The sequence below is a fragment of the Coloeus monedula genome (genome assembly GCF_965178545.1).
Source record: "Coloeus monedula genome assembly, chromosome: 12".
NCBI lineage: Eukaryota > Metazoa > Chordata > Aves > Passeriformes > Corvidae > Coloeus > Coloeus monedula.
The window spans coordinates 6,600,088-6,622,126 of record NC_138792.1 but is presented as its reverse complement, the minus strand read 5'-3'; the positions used below and the strand labels follow the sequence as shown (position 1 = coordinate 6,622,126).

General features: G+C 39.2%; 1 protein-coding gene across 4 annotated transcripts in view; it reads right to left on the bottom strand.

Annotated features, from left to right (window-relative positions):
• The window catches only part of FMR1 (fragile X messenger ribonucleoprotein 1), a 30,560-nt gene extending 13,847 nt beyond the window's left edge, over nucleotides 1–16,713 (bottom strand). For all 4 annotated transcript variants that reach the window (XM_082289660.1, XM_082289662.1, XM_082289661.1 and 1 more), the window contains exons 1-9: nucleotides 16,529–16,713; nucleotides 8,305–8,357; nucleotides 7,403–7,496; nucleotides 6,309–6,380; nucleotides 5,883–6,031; nucleotides 4,791–4,884; nucleotides 4,586–4,702; nucleotides 1,024–1,194; nucleotides 842–920 (exon numbers count right to left, since the gene is read on the bottom strand). In XM_082289660.1, the coding sequence (XP_082145786.1) occupies nucleotides 842–920; nucleotides 1,024–1,194; nucleotides 4,586–4,702; nucleotides 4,791–4,884; nucleotides 5,883–6,031; nucleotides 6,309–6,380; nucleotides 7,403–7,496; nucleotides 8,305–8,357; nucleotides 16,529–16,579 (880 nt within the window). In that variant the 5' untranslated portion in view covers nucleotides 16,580–16,713. The remainder of the gene's footprint in view (nucleotides 1–841; nucleotides 921–1,023; nucleotides 1,195–4,585; nucleotides 4,703–4,790; nucleotides 4,885–5,882; nucleotides 6,032–6,308; nucleotides 6,381–7,402; nucleotides 7,497–8,304; nucleotides 8,358–16,528) is intronic.
• Nucleotides 16,714–22,039: the final 5,326 nt, after the last annotated feature.

Genomic DNA, 22,039 nt, shown 5'->3' with positions numbered 1-22,039 from the left:
GCCAAAGTTATATTCTAAAGGTTCCAGGTCAAGAATTAAGAGCAGAAATGAAAACCTGCCAAAAAAATATAATTGCTAAGTTCTAAAGAGAAACAGACTTTAAGACCTCAAATTAAAATAATGATGGCAGCTTATCATCTTCACTTATCACCAGCAGAACCAGGAGAGAGAAGGGAAGGGAAAACTACTGCCTTTAATCAGTTCCAGAGCTGAGCTGCCACTTTTCTTAGTACTTGTCCCTGCAGAATTTCTGTCTACTGCAGAATTTCACACTGCTTCAACACCAGCTTTCATACACTACTTGACAACCTATTAAAGCATTTGCTGTTAGGGCTATGTTATACCATAAAGTATTTTCTCTGCTCTTTTCTACTGAATGAAATCACGTATTTTTATTTTGCTTTGTAGCATCAAAAGCTCATTAAAAGTTTTCTCCACATACACAAGGGCTGCATGTGCTCTTAAGCACTTTTTTCGGTGTTTGGCAATGGAACTATTTTAGATTTTCTTTGAGCTATTCCTTCATCAATGATACCTAACTCCTAGTTCATCCCACAGTGCTGCTTCTAAACATACCTTAAAAGGACAGGGGGGAAAAAAGACAAATGTAAGTCAAAGAAATTATTTAAAATATACTAGGAAAATATGAGACTGCAGATTCATCTGCTGTATAGCTGAACTAATGTCTGGACATGTTTGGGGGAAGTAATTAATTCTCTGGTTTAATCCATACACTATTCTGCCTTGTACTTCAACATCAGCACATTGCTTCTAGTTTAGGGCAGTTCTCAGAAGGCATTTTTCCTTACTATCACAGAGGTAGCCTCCAAAACTGACATACCTACTAAATTCCTTGGGACCTGAATGACGTCTTCAGCAAATTCAAGGTAACTTCTTGCCTTTTTCACCGCATCTTGATCCTACAATAGAAAGATGTACAAGAAACAAGATTCATTTCCCCCAAGGTTTTTGTTTGCTTGTTTCTTTCAGGTATTTTCTGAAACAATAAAGGAGGCAACTCACCTCTCCATAAATATGGAATGTACAAGTATCTTCATCAAGATCAATGGCAGTCACTCCAGGGACTTTTCTGGCTTGTTGAATATTAGCACCATGAGTGCCAATGGCCAAACCCATTAGGTCTTCACGTACAACAAACTGTTCATGGAACCGGGATGCAAGTTGCCTAGAACTCTGAAGAAAAATCTAATGTCAGCTCACTTTGATTGTCAGTACACTGGAAAGAGAAATCAACATAACTTTCAAGCCTATTTTTCAATCAGGTGCTCAGCCTACTTTTTATTTAATCAATCCTTTTAATGCACTTTTTTTAGCTTCAAAAACACTTTAGAGTCTCCTTCAGAAGTCTTTTAAATACTAACATAAGGCTGGCCTCTAGCTGTGTTGACACCTCTATTTTGAATTACCTTTTAATAGCTACAGCTATCAGTATTACTAGGTAAGACATACTTGTAAGGTAGTAAAATAGGAACTGTGGTGATTATTAAGGCAAACCTTATGATCTCTGAGAAAAAAAGGGCACCAATTTCAACAGGTGGGAGAAACAGTAATAACTCAGCCATTGACACAAAATTTAATATAAAACAGAGCAACTGTGGATATCTACTGCACTTAAATAAAATGAAGAATCTGTGCCTATGCATGACAGCACAAAATCTGCTTTAATTCAGAGAACAAATATGTTCAGAATTTCATCCAGGAATCACACATCTACCATGACAGAAGGGTCATACTGAGCACTGACAAGAGTGAGCATAACAGAACACAAGAAAGGAACAATAGTTTAACGCATTGCAGGAAGATAGAGAATTTCCAACTGTGATAATCTATTAAGGAAAGTGTTTTGCAAGGAAGAAACAAGATAAAAGCCAAGATATACAATCCTACCCCTGTTTCTGCATTGCAATCAAAGCTGTAACTACTGTCAGGACATACACAGACACACTTTAAATTAGCAGTTTAATGTCAGCAAAATGAGACCCTACTGATGTTGAGAAAACATCAAGGAAATGCCCACAACAAGCCCTATACTGTCCCAGCTAAACTGGTACTGCTTTCTGACCTGCTCCTGCTTAAAGCTGTTGATAAATATCCTGTGCTAAATCACTGTTTCAAAGAAATGGTTACAGTAGATAATGATGTGAAGTATCCACGTGTTATGAAATACTTCCGATACTCTAGCTGTCAAGCACTTCAGTAGCTACATTACAAGACAACTTGCAAAGCAAAACTTATTTTTAACTGTTCACATTTCTACATTCTAACAGATAATCCAAATGCTGATTTACTAGTTGACATCTTTTATAAACAGCCAAATAAGAGAACAGGATGACCAAGACAATGATCAGTTGTTAACTATCGATTTGTGGAAAAGATGAAGCTACATCGAGTACCTCAAACCACAGTTTTACTGCTTGCACTAAAACATCATTAGCTTTTCTGCAAATTATTACAAAGTGTGTTCTATTTAAACATTGGAAATTCTGTATTCTACTTCCCTTCAATACATTAATAAGAAACATCTATGCAAGTAATGTATTAATACCTACACAGCAGCCAGAACTGAATTCTAGGTACAGTAAAATATAAACCAGAATGCAAAACACTTGTAAATTCAGGCTTTTTAGTATGTGAAAGACACTCAAAACAGCTAAGTCACACCCACTGGCAAAGAACGTAAACAAAAAATAATCAGTTATTTTACTTGATGTTCTAAAAGCCACATTTGAGAAGTGGAGCCATGCAAGTCGAGAAGCTAATATGTAGAAAAGGAGGTAAAACAAATAGGATGAAAAAAACTCCAGAGAACAAAAGAAGCTGGTCTAGTGATAATGACTCAGAAAACAGAATAGGTAAAACTGCTGGAAGAAAAGAAGTGGCAGACTTTTAAAGTTCAGTGAGTATGAGACACATAGAAAGGTTTATTTGACGGAAACAGTCAACTGTTATTAATAATGCAGTAAAGCCCAAAGTGTTCACTAAATCTTTTTTCTGCAGATGGACATGCGCAGTCTTGTTGGTATGTCAGAGTCTCAACAGAATTCATGAATATGATTTTTATTATCTGAAGCTTTTCCCTTCAACTTTGGATGAAACTGATTTTATATTTACTCTAACAACAAGAAACACAAATGCCAAAATACCAGTCAACTTTTGTCACACAAATTTTAACTGTATATATTTATCTCACAAGCTTTATTTAAGTACTGCTTAGGCAGAAACTGAAGTTTAACAATGGTTTTCTAGTGAGAACCAAATGAAGTTTGAGACCTTCACAGCAGCAAAAAGCCTCAGTGTTACAATGTCAAGAAGAATCCAAGATTAGTCTGGGAAAGGAAGCAATGACAACAGTTGTTGGTGCATGCATTTGTGGAGGCATGTAAAGAGAATTAGCTCTAAAGCGGCTGTTGTTCTTCCCACCTCCAAAATAATACTTTGCACTTCAAGAGGTAAACTGCCCACACAATTGTCAGTTCTGGAGGAAGATAACGAGGAATGATTACTGAAGAGCTACAGTGGGGTGCTCAGTAAGGAACACCAAGGAGGAAAAATTGGTCCATCCTTCATCTTGAGAAAAATCAAAACCCAAACAAACTTGGATTTCAGCTTTGAAACACAGAAATCAAGATACTAAAGAGAGAACAACAGAAGTGAGAACTTCTTGTAGCAGTGAGCATACCCACTGGATACAAGAGGCCTGAACTACTACATGACATCCCACTTCAAATACAGGTAACTGTTGGCATGGGGGGGGAATGAAACCTCGCTCTGCAGAAACACTGCTGGTATACACCAGTGTCAAACTGAATTACAGTAATTTAAGTGGTACCTCTGGTTCTTGACAGTGAATCTAAGAAGTTTTCAGAAATGTTGCTATTTTTTCTAGTTTGTAGATTGGAGAAAAACCATGAAGAAATGTTAATTCTGATGTATAAAGAACCCCTTATTTCCTAGCCTACTCTTTTTCTTTTCTTTTTTTTTCCTTTTACCCATGGACAAGTATGACTCAAGCTTCTTGCCAGTCAACGCCCACTCACCAGTCACAGGAATATCAGAAGCTGTATCTGCTGTAAGATTATTTCCTAACATTTTATCTATAGACAAACCTAGCCCTTCATACATTCTACCAACATCAGCTTCACCCCTTCCATCTCATTTTTGCTGTATTCTTTTGCTAGCTCCAGTTCTAGTCCCATCAGTATCATGACATATTCACTCGCACCTATTTTTAAAGCTACCAAATATGAGACATTATTTGTGCAATGATGGCTAATTATTTTATGCTTCAAAATATGAAAGAAATACACGTCTATGTGTGTCTACATATTTTTATTTAATCCTCCACAAAATCCTGCTGGTAAAAATGAGCCTTTGAAAGAATAGGCCCTATAAGTGTAAACATCTTTGTTGGATGACACTTCCATCTGCCTTTTTTACCACCTAGACTATTATCGGTACGTCATTACTCTCACCCCAATGCAAGTCCTACCAGCTAAGAAACGCATGAGGGATTTTTTTATTATCTGTTTTACTCAAATTACTTCAGGGAAAATAACCAACATACCTCCAGCTGTTTGCTGGCTTCTTCATTTCTCAGTATCAGGGATAACTTGGTGCGAAGACTCCGAAAGTGCATATCAATCAGCATGTTCGCCCGCTTTGTGGTTACATCGTTGATTGACTGAATTATTTAGAAAGAGAACAGTGGTTTACACATGGACCCTTGAAACAAACCACTGCCAACGATACTGTAAGACATTTGTACTTACTAAAATAATAAGCTGGTGGTTTTCAGAATCATATGTTACAGAAAAAGCTCCAACTGCCTTTTTGAAGTCCTTATGTGCAGATTCTTTGGCACACCTAGGAATAAAAATGTTATATAGTTAAAAATAGTAACCACTGCATTTAAGGTTAACAGCCAAAAAGAATAATTCCTAAGTACAAAGAATGTAAATAAAGATTTCCAGGCTGTCCCTTTCAAGGCAGGTGTTATTTTATTCTGCTATCATTTATTTTACTAATTTTTCTTTCATTTGTTTTTACAAGAGTAGGATTAGAAATATTTCAGAAATTTTCTGTATGTGTAACTGTGAAATGACAAGTTAAACAAAACTACATTAAAAAGCTATAATCAGCAAGTTCAAGATTTCAAACACATCATGAACCAGTAAAATGTGTGATTTCATTGTAACCCCTGCAGCATTCTAAGAACGTTAAGCTCATCTCATGCTGTGCTTGGCTTCTCTAGGTTTCCTTTGTCCACTCACCACCAACTGAACTTGTGTATACTGTAACACTAACTTCAGAAAGTTTTAGTCTAACCTGAATTTATAACTCATTACAGACTGAGTCAATGACATGCATCTGAAGAAAAGTATAAAGTCACCTGAAGGTAAACCAGGGGAGTAAGTGTTAATCTGACTTTTAGAGCCATATCTATATGAGAACAACACACTCATGGTCTAGGAGAAAACTAGCTGGCTTTGTATCAGACTCTGAGAGGTTTCATTATTGTTCAACTATTCCCAGAGCCATCATCAAATAATAAGCTGACCGAGAATGGATTCAGATTAACCTGTGCGCATCACTGAACAGCTGTAAGACTAAAAATCTTAATCTGTACCACACACAAGCCTTAAAATTTTGCAGAAAGTGCTTCCTCCGCCAGGACTAAGCTGCAATTTAAAAATCATCTTTTCTATTTTTGAAGTATGACCATATCAGTATTTGTATTTTTTACATTCTTCTATTTCAGAGGGTTAATTTAGAGCAGTAAAAAGCATTTTTATTCGTCTTGTCTCAGGCTTAAGAAATTACCCACATTCTGAAACAAGTTATAAAGAAACGCTTGTACTTACATTTGCCTTAAATCTTCAGGAACTGCCAGTTTGATTTTATGAAAAGTATCTTTTGTTGCGGGTTTATTGGGGTTCACAGATCTCAAACGCTCAATTGTGACAATTTCGTTGTATGTAGCATCACAGGCTGCATATTCTATTACGTAGAACTGATATAAAAATAATAAAATCATCCAAGCCACATATTTTATGACATGAGTGAGCATTACACTATTAAGGAAAAGTTACTTTTGTTAACTGTACAAGTCAAATTTGACTTCTCAGGCTGAGGTTAATGGTAATTGCAACTGTCCTAATCAAGAAACTCTTAAAAAATGGAGAGATTAGTTCAAACCACAGTGTACATCAACATATAAACAGAAAAGAAAGAAAAAAGTGTAAGTAAATATAAAATATATATATATATGTATATATGCATACTCCTACCTCACCCTTTATCATTCTCACTTTAGCCAACCACCAACAGCAGGGTTCTTTTTCATTTGCCCTGGAATAAACCTAAACAAAATACATATATTATGTTCTTGAAAGACATCACAAAAGCTGACACTAATATGATCAGGAACTCCATAAGAACTAAATCCAGCAAAACACCTTAGTACATGAATTCTCTGAGCACAACATAGAAAGCATGTAACAGCAAGACTGTATAGATAAATAATAATAAATAATACAGTACCCAATCTACTGGCATTTAGCTGCTTCAGTCTTGCATGCAGTCAAAAGAGATAATTCAAACTTTTACACCGGTTAATATTTAATCAACAGTATTTCTCTTTGTGTGTAGGTCTGATGAGGTCCTACCAGCGAGTGAGAGAGAGTACACACATCTACGCTTCTTTAGCACATACATGGTATCAGCCACATCCACATTACAGAAGTTTTGCCATTTTCTTATCTTTCAAATTAAAAACTTACAGAGCATGCAAGCAAAATGAGTATCTTGTAAGTTCTCTTTCTTTAAATTAATTATAAAAATAAATAAATGTTGTAATTTTATAAATTAAGGAGGTTTTAAGAATGTGCTGCTTTGAAGTCAATCCCTCTATATACACAAGTATTTACACATACACATATATTTCGATGTTTTATGTATACACACATATAATGCAAATTATCTGGTTCAGCTTGAAGCTTTGGTAACAGAGACATTATTACCTTACAGCTTAAGAACTACAGTTCATCATCTATTTATGAATTAATCCAGTTCTAATAAAGGACTGATCTGTAATCAATGCAACATTGATCACATTTGTAAATCAGCATATTTGTAACTCAGCATGGAGGACGCGGTACATGGACTTTACATGGCCTTTTGTGGTACATGGAATTTGCATGGTTTACAACTGTCAGACTCTGGGTTTGGTGATGTGCCTGACACTGTGTTTTCTGTAGTACTTAGAATCAAAAAAGGTGACAGCACCTAACACAGAAGCAAACCTTCCAGCGGCTTGGCTAACACTTTTCACAGTGAATTCTCTCACTTCTCAAGACAAGAGCTGTTAATGGAGCATACACACCTCTACTTCATCGCTTTCATTTATGTCTTTATTATAGCCTGCAGGTGGTGGGAACCTCACATCATGGAATGGGATTTGTCTCTCTGGTTGCCAGCTACAAACAAAAACACAGTGAACGGTCTAAACATTTTCATCTTCTTTGTAAACAGAATCAATCATTCTTAACCCATTAATTTTACATTTTCGAATTCTGTAGAGCTTTAGTGCATATATGTATTAAAGGTAATGTGATCCAATGTATACATAAGAAAAAACACATCTAAGTAACATCTTAGGTGAAACCCTGATGTCACCTGCAGTCTTTTGAATCTTTCAGCAGAAGTTCTCCCTCTATATACAGTTACAGGTTTTAACCTCAATATTAGAAACACAGATTAAAAAACATTTCATAACACTTCCTTCAAAACAAGCCTGTATCTTCTTTTTCTTTGGTTCAACTACAGGTTATGAAAACTTGATCAGGATCCAGTCTAAATACAGTTTCAATTTTCAGTTTCTTTAATGAACACTGGATAAATTTGGTTTCTAGATTAGAAAACGGTATTCATCACTTATCTACAGAACAAATTTTACAATAACGTAATCTTCTAAAACTAAGGCAAGACATTCACATGAGAAAGTCATGAGACTTACTGAAACAAGGGTTGTCATCATGTAAATTCGGTAACGACATGATTCAAAACCCATGTTACTATAGTTTTGCACTTGTAAGTATTTAAACCATTAAAAGCATTTATATAGAAATGCACAAAATAGTAGATACTAAATACAACTTTAAAACACGCCAGCAGCAAGTTTAGTGTATCTAAAAAACGCTTCTCTGCACTAAGCCATATTTAGGTTAATCAAATGCAAGGTTGATACTCTGTCATTTACAGGTACAACACCAGCAATACACTTACTTGTTTTCAAATGAAACTGTTATTGAATCTTCATGCACATCCTTTACAAATGCCTGTGAAGGAAACCAAGTATAATTATGGTATGCTTATGGACATTTTGACAAACAATTTTAAACCTGTAAAACACCTCTTTTTCACAAATATTGATGAATCTCACAATATAAGTATGTTTTAAAGTCAGCCTTTTAAATTTTGCAGTAGACTTACATAAAACACATACTGAAAGCTGATAACCTCCTTGGGTTCCTGACTGCCAGTGCACTGATACACAAACAGAATGCCCAAGCTATGAAGGCATTATTCCTACTTTATAGAAGTAACACCAGAGATTAGTAGAAAATGACAAGATCATTCAGGAGTTAAAAATGTTTGATTTTATAATCACATTTAATGTACAGACAGGCAAAGAAATTAAACATCAGTATTCCCTAAAAAATAAATGAAACCAAAGCCCACAAAACCTCCAAGTCCTGTCTCTTCTCTCTTTTACCTCAAAGTACATTTGAACACTACACTAGCAAAAGTCATCTATATCAAGTTCAACAGAATCTTCCCCATATTTACTTCATCACACTTTAATTCTGTAGAGCACAAACTTTAGATAAATGCCCTGCAGAATTCCTTCCCTTTTTTCCTGGGGAATGGACAGCAGTTGTGCTCTCCCATGCCACCATGAAGCAGAGGACAGAACCAGAATTCAGCACTGAGGGCTTCTCCTGCCTTATGCACTCAATTGACTGATGTTTGTTTGATCAATATTTAGCTTAGAGCCCCAAAGGTCCACCTCCCCCCTCCCCATCTACAAAACAGCAAGACCACTACTCAAAGAACTTTGGGATTTATCAGTGAAAATATTTTTATTAGCCTCAAATGATGGAGATCACAGGTTAACCAGGGATGAAAAGACTGTGGGGTCTTTTTTCTTTATTTTTTAAAGTACCTCTATGAACTTCTGGAACAAGTTGCTGAAGTGCTGAGTATTCCACTAACATTAGTCCACACATAGTATCATTGTAAGGTACGTAGATAAAAGCCCATGAGCAAGAAAGAACAGATTAGTTTGTTCTCCTAATAGAGATGCACCTTAGTAGATCAAAAAATTCTCAGGAAATTGAAAATAATTTAGCAGCAACTACCACTTCTGTAGAATTAGTTAATGAAGTATGGAACATTTTATTATTCTCCATTTTATTATTCTGCCCTTGCAAGTTTCCAAGACGAGATCTTATCTCTTACAAGAAGGTAAGAGTTTCTCTTATATGGAACCTAAATGGTTTTTAAAAAATTACTTTGCTATTTTTGCTTTATAAAGTGTTCCAAAGCATTTCCTGAGTTGCAGCAGTATCTCAGTATCAAAGAAGAGCAACACCTGATGATTGATACAGAGTTCCAAGAATTGGCTATACTAAAACTAAGTGGTACATGCACATGAACATCATCACTCAGAGTCATTCAGTACAAGGAAGAAAACACCCTCCAAGTTGATAACTGAAACATAACCAACGCCACTGTGAATAGAAGTCAAAAGAAAGCCACAGTGATAACAGCAAAAAATTATTTTACACCTTGTTCACCTCTCAATAATCTTAAAAACAAGACTATTATTGCTAGCAAGCCAAGGAGACTTAAAAAAAGTCACCAAAAGTATTTGCATAATTACATATTTCAAAATTCCATACTCCTCCAAAGAGGATTACAAGCACAGCATGTTTTTCAATGACAAGGTGTAAAGAAGACTTAAGACCATATCTCAAGATCATGTTCATATCAATAAAGAAATGGTATTTACATAAAGAGGCAACAGAGCTCTCAGCTGATCATTATGGATACTGAATATTTAGCTTATGTTTCATATTACGGTGTATTCTGTAAGAAGATTCCAGAACTGGATATGCATTTGAACAATACAATGGTAGTCCTGACACATTTCACAACATTACACATATCACCTTCAAAGGCTTCACCCACATTTCTTCCAATGTTTGTCATGTGCAACTTAGAAGCACCTATTCTTACAGATGCAGCTGAAACGGATGCCTTTAATACCTGAAAAACACTGTGACCACTACCAGAGATTAGGTATGGCTCCTTTGTGCCACAAAGTGGACAAGGATTAACAGTAATACTTGAGTATGTAAAAGCAGAGATTATTTTACAAAGCAAATTCAACAGAAATGATACCAGCAACACTTAATAGCCTTCAGGAAAACAGGTAAGAGTAACACAAGCCATGCCCTGAGAAAGAATTTGTTGATACTTAATTTTCTCATATTTATAAAATGTCAAAAAAAAAAATCACCTTTCCTTGTATGAAAGAAACTTTGGGAGAAGTCATCACCTCTGTGGTGATGAAAACACCAAAAGGTGTCCTAAACAGAACTCTGAAAAAATGACAGGAAACAGCAGAAAAATTCACAAGCATAGCAGCAAAGAGCAAGACTACATCTCATATCCAGAGAGAGATGCAAGAGAGCTCCTAACATCCAACTCATCTTGAGCAGAATCCTAGGGACTACAGCAACATACCTAATTAAAGGTAATAATGCTAAAACCTACCATTAATAAGTAAACCAGGATGTGCAACAAATAAATTTAAGTTAAGCTGAAGACTAGCGTGGACCTTCAAACAGTTTAGCAATTATGTTATCTGGAAAAGGTAAAACTTGAGACACATGGCTGAAAGAGGAATGAACTACGCTGTCCTGTTTAAGCTCTCCTTAAACAGTTCTTCCACATTGCTTTGGTCACAACCCAGAAACCTGAGGGAACCTGAACCAGGAATATAGGTTAAACTGTTGACCTAACACAGGTAGCATCAATACAGACACTGCCAGGGAAAATTACAAATCTGAATTTCTTTAGCTTACACGAAGTTCAGAAGAGTCAACCACAGAAACAGATGAATGAATACCTGTTTTTCACTTCAGCCTGGCCAAAAACACTGATGTCATAACACTGTGGTTTGTCTTTTAATTTAGAGTCTTGCAAAATTACAAAAGTTAATTGGAATAAACTTTTAATTAATTACAAAGTGAACAACGCCTTGCCAAATATCTAATTTCAAGTACGCAATATATGAAACACTTCTGCAGACCTCTCTGTAATATTCATCCTTAAAAACAACCATTCAAAATAAAATAATGACTATTAATACAGTCCTTAATATTTGGTTGCCTAATCCTATCTATCCAGAGAAAGGGGTTTTCCTTGTTTTTCAGTTACTTGTGACACAGAAAAATGTCACATACTTATCACATCAGTTTACCATTGTCTGTACCACACCATTATGTCAATTTTCCTCCAATATAAATACTTAAACAGATCTGTGGTACAAAAATGTATTTGGACTCTCTAGCACTATATATTTCAATTTGTACAATTCCAAGAAGAAACAGAAAAGGTCTGAAACATTTCTAAGTTTTACTTAAAAATCTAGTATTTAAGCAGGAATGCCTTTGGAAAACCAAAATTAATGCTTATCAGAACTGCTTGGTTGTCTTGTTTTTGTAATACCTGTGAAATTACAGATGACTCTAAAAAGAAATGAAGCCTTTAACACCATAATCCAAATTCACAGACACAGGACAAGCCAGCCCCAGATGTCAATAAGGTAGAGAAGAGGCTCTGATCTCACACAAAGTATCACAAGAAATACAATAATCATTCATCAGCCTTTTTTTAGATAAAGAGCATAAGTAGGCATGGAAATTCAAACATAAAGGTGCACATGTGTGAGTTTAAAATGCACCCCCCCATGAAGGGACGGAACAGTGGCTCTGATGAATTTGAACACCAAGATGAAATGTCTTAAAAACAAAGTGAAACTGGATGGAAGCAAAATGAGGTAGGAGGACATTGAAAGACTGCAGCAGCTGAGATACCACTATTGCTAACAGAAGAAATACCAAGAAAGAGTACACAAAAAATTATCTGTGAACAGAAGCACATTTTAGAATGGCAAAGGTTGATTCTTCTCTAATGTGGAAAAAAAAAAATCACATGTGATAAGTTTTCTACACCAAATTTGACTCTGAGTCACATAAACCATTTCAGTTCTCTCCATGCTTGAGATATAATTAAGTAAAAAAGTTTACAGCATGGCATTTCCCAAACACATAAGCATTCACGTTTTAAGAATGGTTACATGCTGAATATATGGTCTAAATTTTATAAATTATTTGTTAAAAAAGAATTATTGGAAACACTAGCATATATTTTATTTTTATGCTAAATGGAATGACAGACACTTCAAAGGAAAAAATAAAGGCTTCAGCTGCCATGAAATTTTGTTGCTTTTTTAAAAGTCTGCTCACATCATCAGATTCGAGCATTGTCAACCATTTTAATAAAGGAGGATAATTAACTGTAAGAAGGTAAAGTAGGGAAAATACGCTTTTTAACATAAAAAAAAACTATGTTGATAACAAACGTGCATCTACTGTTAGTGTAACAGTTCTGTAACATTTCATACCTGTTGGAAGGAGAATGTCAAAAGGGAACTCGGTGGATAATCAAGTCTGAGAAAGGCTGGACATACAAAGGAACAGAATAGGGAAAGAAAAATAGTCACAGAAATGGTCACCAGACGAGGAAAAAGGGTACAGGCAGTCACCCTCAGAAGGGCTGGGCAGACAGGCTTATGAATGTACAAAGAGACTGGAGATACTGGCTGAGGGTGTCTGTATGGAACAGTGAAAGAAAAAAAATGGATACAGAGGGCCACAGGAACAGTTGCTAACAGTGAAACCTGGAGTAATAAAGTAGTAAGAAAGATGAATTATTTTATCAGTTGTAGCTTCAACGAAGTTATCTATAAAACCAAGCAAACAACAGCAAGGTGCTGAAACTATTGGGATAAAAAGTGGAAGATTTTCACAAGGTTATAGCGCAAGAACTGGCAAAAATTGGGTTACAGACAACATATAGATGTTAACAATATACACTATTCCAAAACTATCTGCCTCATAAACAGGATGGTTTCCATCTTTAGCAGAGGACACAAGAGAGACTCACTCCCAAACTGGAGAAAAAAAAAAAAAATCAATCCCATGTTGGAAAGGCATCCAGCATGTCCCCTTTTAGAGGGAAATACCTAAAGCTAATCCCAAAAAGATTTGACAAAGGCTGTCTACTAGTCCTCTGTGAATGAGACAAGAACTTCAAAACCCAATTTACTGCTCCTATACAAGAAAAGATATGAGCATATATGCCCTAATACTGCACATCTTCTAGATTTAGTTACTTGGCTGTGAGCTGCAAAAAGGCAGTTCCCACCCCTTGGATTCATAGTCCTGGTGGTTTGTTGGACCAGTCTTCATAACATAAGTAAGGAAATCTAACATTTTCTTTCCAAGGATTCTGGGCCCAACCACATAGCAAGTCATGACTAAGCATCTCTAGGTACCAGATTGTCAATTATCCCTGAATCATGCCCATTGACTGCACTGTGCTTTCCACTGAATAATTCATTTTAGGCAAGGAGGAAAAAAATCATTTAAGTACAAAGTATTCACTAAGCAGCACTTAAATTCCATTCAGAAAGAACTAGCCTCCACTACAGCAGTCACATCAACACTCTCCAGTATTCCAGTGCACCTGACCAGGATGAAATTTTAATTAAAATCTTACAGCTGGGTATGAAGGCATCCTCAAACCATCTCCTATGTTTTGTGCAGAACATGAACCCTCTGGATATATCTCAGAAAACACTGGTTTATTACTTTTAGCAGGGTTTAGATGGGCAGTTTTGTACCATCAAGATCCAGATGCTGCTGGGTACAGTCAAAAATGCTCAGGTCCTCAAAGAGACCTGCAAGTAGGATATAAGAACCTGAAGCCACAATTGAGCCTACTTGAGCCACGTAGTCCCATCCTGACTATACCAGCCTCATACTCCTCCTCTTCCATGTCTTAGTATCAAGAGAGGAGTATTTTCCCAAAAAATTTACATATTCTCATTAAGATCTTCAGAATTACTCAAAGCCAAAGAAATCTTCACCAGGTATTAGTAAACCATGAGACTGAACAAAATAACTGTTTTGGTTTTGATGTGTTTGAAACGTTACTTCTGTTGTAAATCACTTCTCAGGAGGCTGCTTAAAGAAACTTTTTAAATGAAAAAAGTAAAAGCATCCTGCAACTAAATTCACACTTGACATCACTGCACACTTCTTGTTATGCTGGGTCAACATTCATTTTTTACAACCAAACTGCCCTCCTATAAGATCGGCATAAAACTCGCAAGAAAAAATTTTGATTAATTAATTTATAACAGAGTGATACTCAGACATTATGATGAAAGAAAAATCTGTAACTAGAACTCAAGTAATTCAAACTAGAAAACTAGAAAAAAGAGCAACATTGATGGTTTACACCTAACATTATCGCGTGAGGGTGTAAAACAACTCCCACTTTTTTATTCTTTTTAAAAAAAAATGTTGCATTTATCTTAAGTGTGATGCTCCATCTAAAGAGGTAGTTCAGGTGAAGGCAGATAAATCCATATGCCCATTTTTCCCTTTAGACAATTTAACCAAGTCTTCTTGCTTAGTGATTAAGAGGAAACAAAAAAAATTCCTGTCAAAATTTCTAAAAGTTAAAGGACAAACATAACATACAGCTTGGGGCAATGTCTGAGTTAAAACTTGGTTACACTAAATCATGAATAAGCTTCCATGAACATATGCTCAAATGAAGCTTTCACCTACACGCAGGGATGAAAGGGCCCCATGGTATCAACTTGAACATAAACAATATAAGTTCCAGAAGCTTTCAATTCTCCCAGGTTTCTTCGGTAATATTTATGACTAAAGAATGCACCATGTCATTATTAACATCATCTTTCACATCAGTGTGTAACTAGTCTGATAACAACCTCATTAAAAATTCCTCTGTGCAATATATTTTACTCCTTCTGCTTCTTTCTGACCAAATACTGTACCTTTAAAAATGTAAACCCGATTTTTAAAAGTGCTAGATTATTTAATTCCAGGAAGGAATATACAATTTGGAACTTTGACTACAACACTGTGAGCTCACAGGATGCTTACTTGCCACTAATTTGTATCATACATACTTAAAAAAAATATGTATTATTTCCAGAATAAGATACTAGCATATGTATTTTAAAAATAACCTTTTAAGAGGTCTTTTTTTCTTAGAAAAACTCGGAAGTGTTGGAACTGTATCATTTGGATATCTACCTGGCTTACCCCAGGAACATGTGAGTGTGAAACTCTACCCGGTCCTTCATTGCTAACATAAATATTGGATGTCGCACAATAACTAGGCCCAGTTTTTAAAGTCCTAGGAACATTTAAACCTTGGGAGACTTGCAGAAACTGATCCATGGCTGTTCCTGGTGTGCTGGTAACAGATCAATGATAGTAGGCCCAAACCCACCATATCTGAATTTTATTTTCTGTAAAACTACAAATGATTCCATATTTATAAGCTGATTAATACAACCCAACTCATGCAAAGCCACACAATACTACACGGTATTAATAAAACATATTCAGCGCTCAGAATATATGTTCAAATCTCAGTGATGGCTTTATTAAGCACAAGGGCTTGGAAACAAACATGGAATGCCACTAAGTAATTTCAGTAAGAAGTACATTTGATAACTACGTGAATTTAGCGACTCAGCACAGATATATCTGGCCAAGCAATGCTCTCTTTAATAACACTAGGCAGCTTCCCCTGGCATGGCATTAGGACCAAGAATCCACCACAGCATTTTATCAGGAATGTGTATTAACGAGGGCTCCCCTCCTCCCCGCCTTGCAGGCCGTGCTCATGCAGTGCGGCTCTCCTGGAAACCCGGACGGCGAGAGAGACTTTCCTTAAGTAGCGACAAAAGCTGAGGATTTAGCAATTAATGCCCCATCCCAGCGCTGATCCTCGCTCAGCGCCGGGACAAGGCGGCCCCGGGCGCCCCTTCCCACAAAGGAGGAAGGCCCGAGGCCTCCCCGCTCTCCCTCCTTATCGGGCCTCGAGTCCCCTCAGCCCCGGCGGCCCCCGGCTCGCTCTGCACGGCCACCGCGAGGGACCCTCCGCGGCCTCCACCCCCGCCCGGTTCTCTCTCCTCCTTCCTGCCCCGGGGCCTCCGCTCTCCCTCAGCGCGGGGAGGAGGAGGAGGAGCCGCCGCCGCCTCCTCCTCCTCCCGTTGCCGTCCCCGCTCCCTCCTCTGGGGCCCGGCCCGGCCGCGAGCACCCGGTACCTTGTAGAAGGCCCCGTTGGAGCCCCGCACCTCCACCACCAGCTCCTCCATGTTGAGCGCGGTGCGGGAGACCCAGGCCCGGCGCCGCCTCCCTTCCCTTTCTCTGTGCCGGCGCAGGCGGGGGAGGAGCGGTGTGTGTGTGCGGGGCGGGGGCGCTCGGTTCACGCCGAGCCCGGGGGTGTGGCCGCCCTGGACGGGAGGGGAGGGGGGCGGCAACGCCGGGGGCTCCACTCGGCGCCGCCGCTCCGGGCCCGGGGCCGCCGGAAATGAAACCGAAACGGCGGCGGGCGGCGCGCGGGGGGGCGCGCGCGGGGCGCCCGGTTCGCACGCGAGCGCTCGGGGCCCGCGTCACGTGACCGCGGGAGGGGCGGGGCGGGAGCGGGACCGGGGCCGGGGCCGGCGCGCGCCGCTCGCTCGCCCACCCGCCGCCGCCGCCGCCGCCTCTAACGGCCCCGCGCGCGCGCAGCCGCAGTGGCGCGGGGCGCGCGCGGACCCGGCAGTTGCGGGGCCCAGGTCCCGCCTCTCCCCCCCGCCCCGCCCGGCGCGCGCCGGAGTGACCGCCCTGATGGCCAATCGGGTCGCGCGATGCCGCGCCGCGCGCCTGAGTGACCGGCACTGCTGGCCAATCAGATCGCGCGGCCTGGCCGGCGCTAGTCGGGATGCGCGGCGCCCTCGGCCAAGCCCGTGTGGCGGCGGGTGTGTGTCTGTCTGTGTCCGCGTCCCCGTGTCCCTGTGCCCGGACCGGCCCGGCCCGGGGCCGCGCTCAGGCAGGGGCGGCACGGGTGGTGCTGAGGCCCCAGACAGCGCCGAGTACCGGCCCCGGGGAGCGATGGTCGTGCAGAGCCCGGGGAGAGGCGAAGGGAATGATGGGCCGAGCAGCGCGGGGGCTGCTGGGATGGAGTGGGACATGGCGGCTGGGCTCTTGGGGCCTGGGGTAGGTCCCTGAGGGGCTGCCCTGGCGGACGGAAGGCTCAGCCGTGCAGTGGGCTCTGCCTGCCTAGCCATGGCCAGGAGTTAACAAAAAATGGGAATTGAACACACACCTTGGGTCCTTTGTGCTGTTTTGGGCACCACAGTATAAGAAAGAGCTAGAGTTGTTATTGTCCTACGGAGGCCATGAGGATGGTGAAGGACCTTGAGGGGAAGCCGTGGGAGGAGCGGCTGAGGGCACTTGGTGTGTTCAGCCTGGAGGAGACTTCGGGGAGACCTGATCGCAGTCTGCAGCTTCCTCAGGAGGGACAGGCACTGCTCTCGGTGGTGACTAGTGACAGGATCTGAGGGAATGGCCTGAGGTTGAATCAAGGAAGGTTGAGGTTGGATATCAGGAAAAGGTTCTTCATCCAGAGGGTGATCGAGCACTGGACAGGCTCTGCAGGGCAGTGGTCACAGCGCCAAGGCTACCAGAGCTCAAGAAGTGTTTGTACAATGCATGGGGTGGGGTTCTTGGGGCTGTCCTGTACAGGGCCAGAAGTTGGACTTTGGTGATCTTTGTGAGTCCCTTCCAACTCAGGACATTCTGTGATTCTTTGAATTGTGACTCTGCATTAGGAACGGTCCTGCTCCTGCTGTGGTGGTTTTGCTGAAGACCTGAACACCTCCCAAAGGGTCTGGCACCAGAGGAGCTTAGCTGAAGGGATCATTCCTCTGCCTCACCCTGCAGCAGTTCCTTTGTTCAACACACAAGTTCCCTGTGTAACACATAATGTTATTTTAGGACTGTAGATTCAATAAGGTTGGAAAAGACCACCAGGATCATCAGCTGCAGCCTTCAGCTGCATTTAAACCCTCACAGCCGTTTCAGCATGACATTGAATGTACAGTTCACTGTAGAACCTGGTGGTTGATAAAGAGCTCCAATATGATGGAACATCTGCAGCTTAAAGTGCAGTGGCACAAAAGCTGCTTGTTCAGCCTTACATTAGACCTGCACAAACATTGACATCTTCATGTTTTCTAACATAATCCCAAAGAATCAGAGAAGGAAAAAAATCCCAACCGTTACACCTTTACACTCAAAAATCACAATGTATTACTGTGGCTGTGATTTCTCTGAATATGTGTGTGATGCTCTCCTTACATGAGTCATGTGGTGAAATTCTGCACCCACTGCACTCATTAGATGGACAGTCACAGGATTGACCTGCTTGGGGATGGCAGAGGGTCCAAGAGGAACTGAAGAAAGAAAAATTTAAAGATGAGGAGCAGAGGAGCAATGACACAAGTTTTTTGTATGGATAAAACCCCACCAGACAGAGATTAGATCTTACAGACTCTCCATGAAGAAATTTAGATACAATGGATCACTCTTGTGACTTGGTTCATGTTGGAATACTTTTTTTTAAAGCTAGAAACTATATAAATGGTTCAGCTCAGTGTTTCAACAGTCTGCCCAGCTCTGAAAGTTAGCTGAAGTTTTGTCTTTTTTTTTTTTCATTCATTGTTTGTCATAATTATTCTCTTTTTAATCAAATAGGTTGCTGTCATGAAGACAGACTATCTCTGAGCAGACAGAATATAAAGGTGTCTAATTTAGCTCTGTCTTCCAGTGATGATTTCACTACTCTCCCCAAGATAAAAGCTGCTGTACTGTATGATCTTCCCTAATGCTTAACTTAAATTTTCATTGCTGTTGCTTAAATTTAAAATTTTTTGTTTTGACCTGACTAATGGGTGTTGTAATCCTTGTCTACCTAATGAGAGCATGCATTTATCTCCAGAGCACACTGTCTAGTTTTTCTGCTCATTTACTCCTAACCTTTCCTCTTGATTTTCAAATTACTTACTGTTTTTCCTATTTTACTTTGATTTTTACTTTGAACTATTTTCAGATTGAACTGTCCATGTCTTCTGCAGTGTGTTCACAAATTAAGTAACTAGTTCTTAGATAGACTTACAGTAAACTAAATCTTTTCCAATGTGTCTTTTTTTCAAATGCAGTGACGCTATGAAAGTACATCTCAGTAATTCCATTAAAGTCTTTTACTAAAGAAGTAAAGGTAAAATGTTATTTAATTGAAATACTAGACTTCAGTTGTATATAATCATAAAATCACAGAAGGTTTAGGGTTGGAAGGGACCTGAAAGATCATCTAGTTTCAACCTTGATGTGTGCAGTGACTTTTATAATTCAACCAAAATTTCCCACGCCTTCATCTCCTTGAATTCTTTCATACTTTCCAGTAATCTCTGCTGACCTGTTCCAAGTCCTGGGTCTGGTCCTGAGGATAGAATAGAAACCCAGTGCTTCTATTTCTTACTCAGATTTACACAGCTCGGTGCTTGCAGGCTGAGCTGCTGACTGGATTTGTGGCACACTGATTTGAAATACCTCTTCTCATCCTCCAAATAATTAAAAGACAAAATAAAACAACTTTGACTTATTCACTAATTGATTTACTCAAATGGGTTCTTTAGTAGTTATAGAGGATATAAGAAAAAGGTCCCTTCCCATCTCCTTAGGAAAGCTGAAGGACAGAAAGTGCAGGTAAATGACACTCCTTGATCATATCACAGTCCTTAATCCTTGATCATTGGTACCAGTTTAGCTAATACTTTTTTCTGAGGATTTGTGTCTTAGATGTTCCAGTTGTTCATGGATTTCCACTAGGAAATGCCAGTTTTGATTCCATACATTGAAGGAGTTAAGAATTTAAAATGTAGCCATCAGTGCCAACCCTTCAGAACAGCAGCAACCGTCAGAGCCTTCCCCAACATCCTGATCTGTGAAAGACCCTTCCTATAGACACTGGGATATGAGTGACAGGAACTACTGAGTATTGTCCTCGCCTGGTGAGATTTACCTAAAGGGATGGTCAGGAACTACAGATAAGAGTTACTCATGAAACATTCTTTTAGAAAGATGATAATCCAATTAAATATCAAAGTCTCTTAATGGAATTTTATACAGTTCTCCTTATTTTGGGCTTCAGTCTTGACAAGATTCATAGAGATTTTAACTCAACCTTTCAAATTTCTATCTGCTGATTTTCCTTGTGCATCACTTCACATGGGAGCCTCTCCTGGGCTGACTCCTTGTCTCCTCCATTATGATTTCTAGCATGTCATACAGCTGATACTTAGACCTCCATATTTCCATTTAAAGCTAGTAGTAACAATATATGTCTCTTATTTCTGACACTGTGATACTGAGACAAAGGGACTTTGCATTCATGTGGGATACACAGGATTTTGAGTTGTTTCAATTAGACTGAACAATTCAGGCTATTGTCCTGTCAGTTTAAAGCTGTAGCCAAAAGTTTCAGGGGCAGAAGACTATTAAAGATGGTCAGATGCTCTTTTCTTGTTAGTTCACATGATATTCTCAATAAAGGCTTTTCAATAACCTCACTAAAATGGTGATGTTATAATAACCAGCACTTGGAAGAAGCAGTTACAGTTAATAGAGATACAAAGATGAAAAACTTCTTAGCATTGCTTTATGAATAATCAATAATAGCTGAAGGTTAAATATAACCAAAGTATTGCAGTTTTATTAGCTTATCCTTGACTGAAGTGATACACAGAAATAACAGATATCCCAATCAGGGTGTAGAGCAGTGGACATCCCCAGAGCTCCTGAAGACAAGCTGAACTAAACCAGGGCTGATTTGGAGAGTTACTGTGTGTGGACAAGAAATCAGATTATGCTATGCCTGTTTGTTCAGTTCTTTGAATAGTTAATGTGAACTTTATCTGGGAGTGCTAATAAAATACTCTATTAAGGCAGTATTCACATGGAGAGGCAAGAAAAGTATGACAATTGCAAAAAGACAAACCTGAATACTGCAAAAAGATTAAACCCAAAAATCCTTCATTACATGTATTAGGATGGTGGGTAATTTTTAACCTTGTAAAAATATATTAGTGAGAAGAGCCAACTGGTCTATTGATTTTCTCTTAATTACTTAAGCTGACCTTCAAAGAAACTTGACTGTTTCTCTGTTTCTTTTATAAGTCATTAGTTCACCTCTGCCTCCAAATATGTAGCCAGGGAGTAGATAGCCATCCAAGGTTCATTTTTGCCACAGATTCTACTTTAGTGTAGATATATGTTTCCACTAGTGGTTTTCAGTTTCTACAGTATACTGTGTCTTCCTGACCTGAATATGGAAGGAAGGCTGAGGGATTTAAGACTACTTTGTGCCCGGAGTACGTAAACCTCCCAGTTTCACAGAGGCAAGTCAAAGAAGTAAACACTGGAATCTGAACTTCAGGAGGTTATTGAAATTTGTAGCTTACACAGACATAATATTCTAAAGAGAATGTGTTTTTAAAATACTGCCTATTAAACTATCAAGCTCTAGCTCAGTTTGCTTATTCAAAAAACAACATTGTCATTCAACTCACCTGTGAAATAATTGTCTGGGTGGGTAACCTCTTTCTTATTTGCTCCATGTTATGTTATTTGTTGGAATAACAGGTCTCATTTAAAATTAATAGTAATTTCTACATTCTTCCAGAACAATGACTGTATATCCTGTTGTTGGTCCACAACTCTCAGTAGCAGATTTC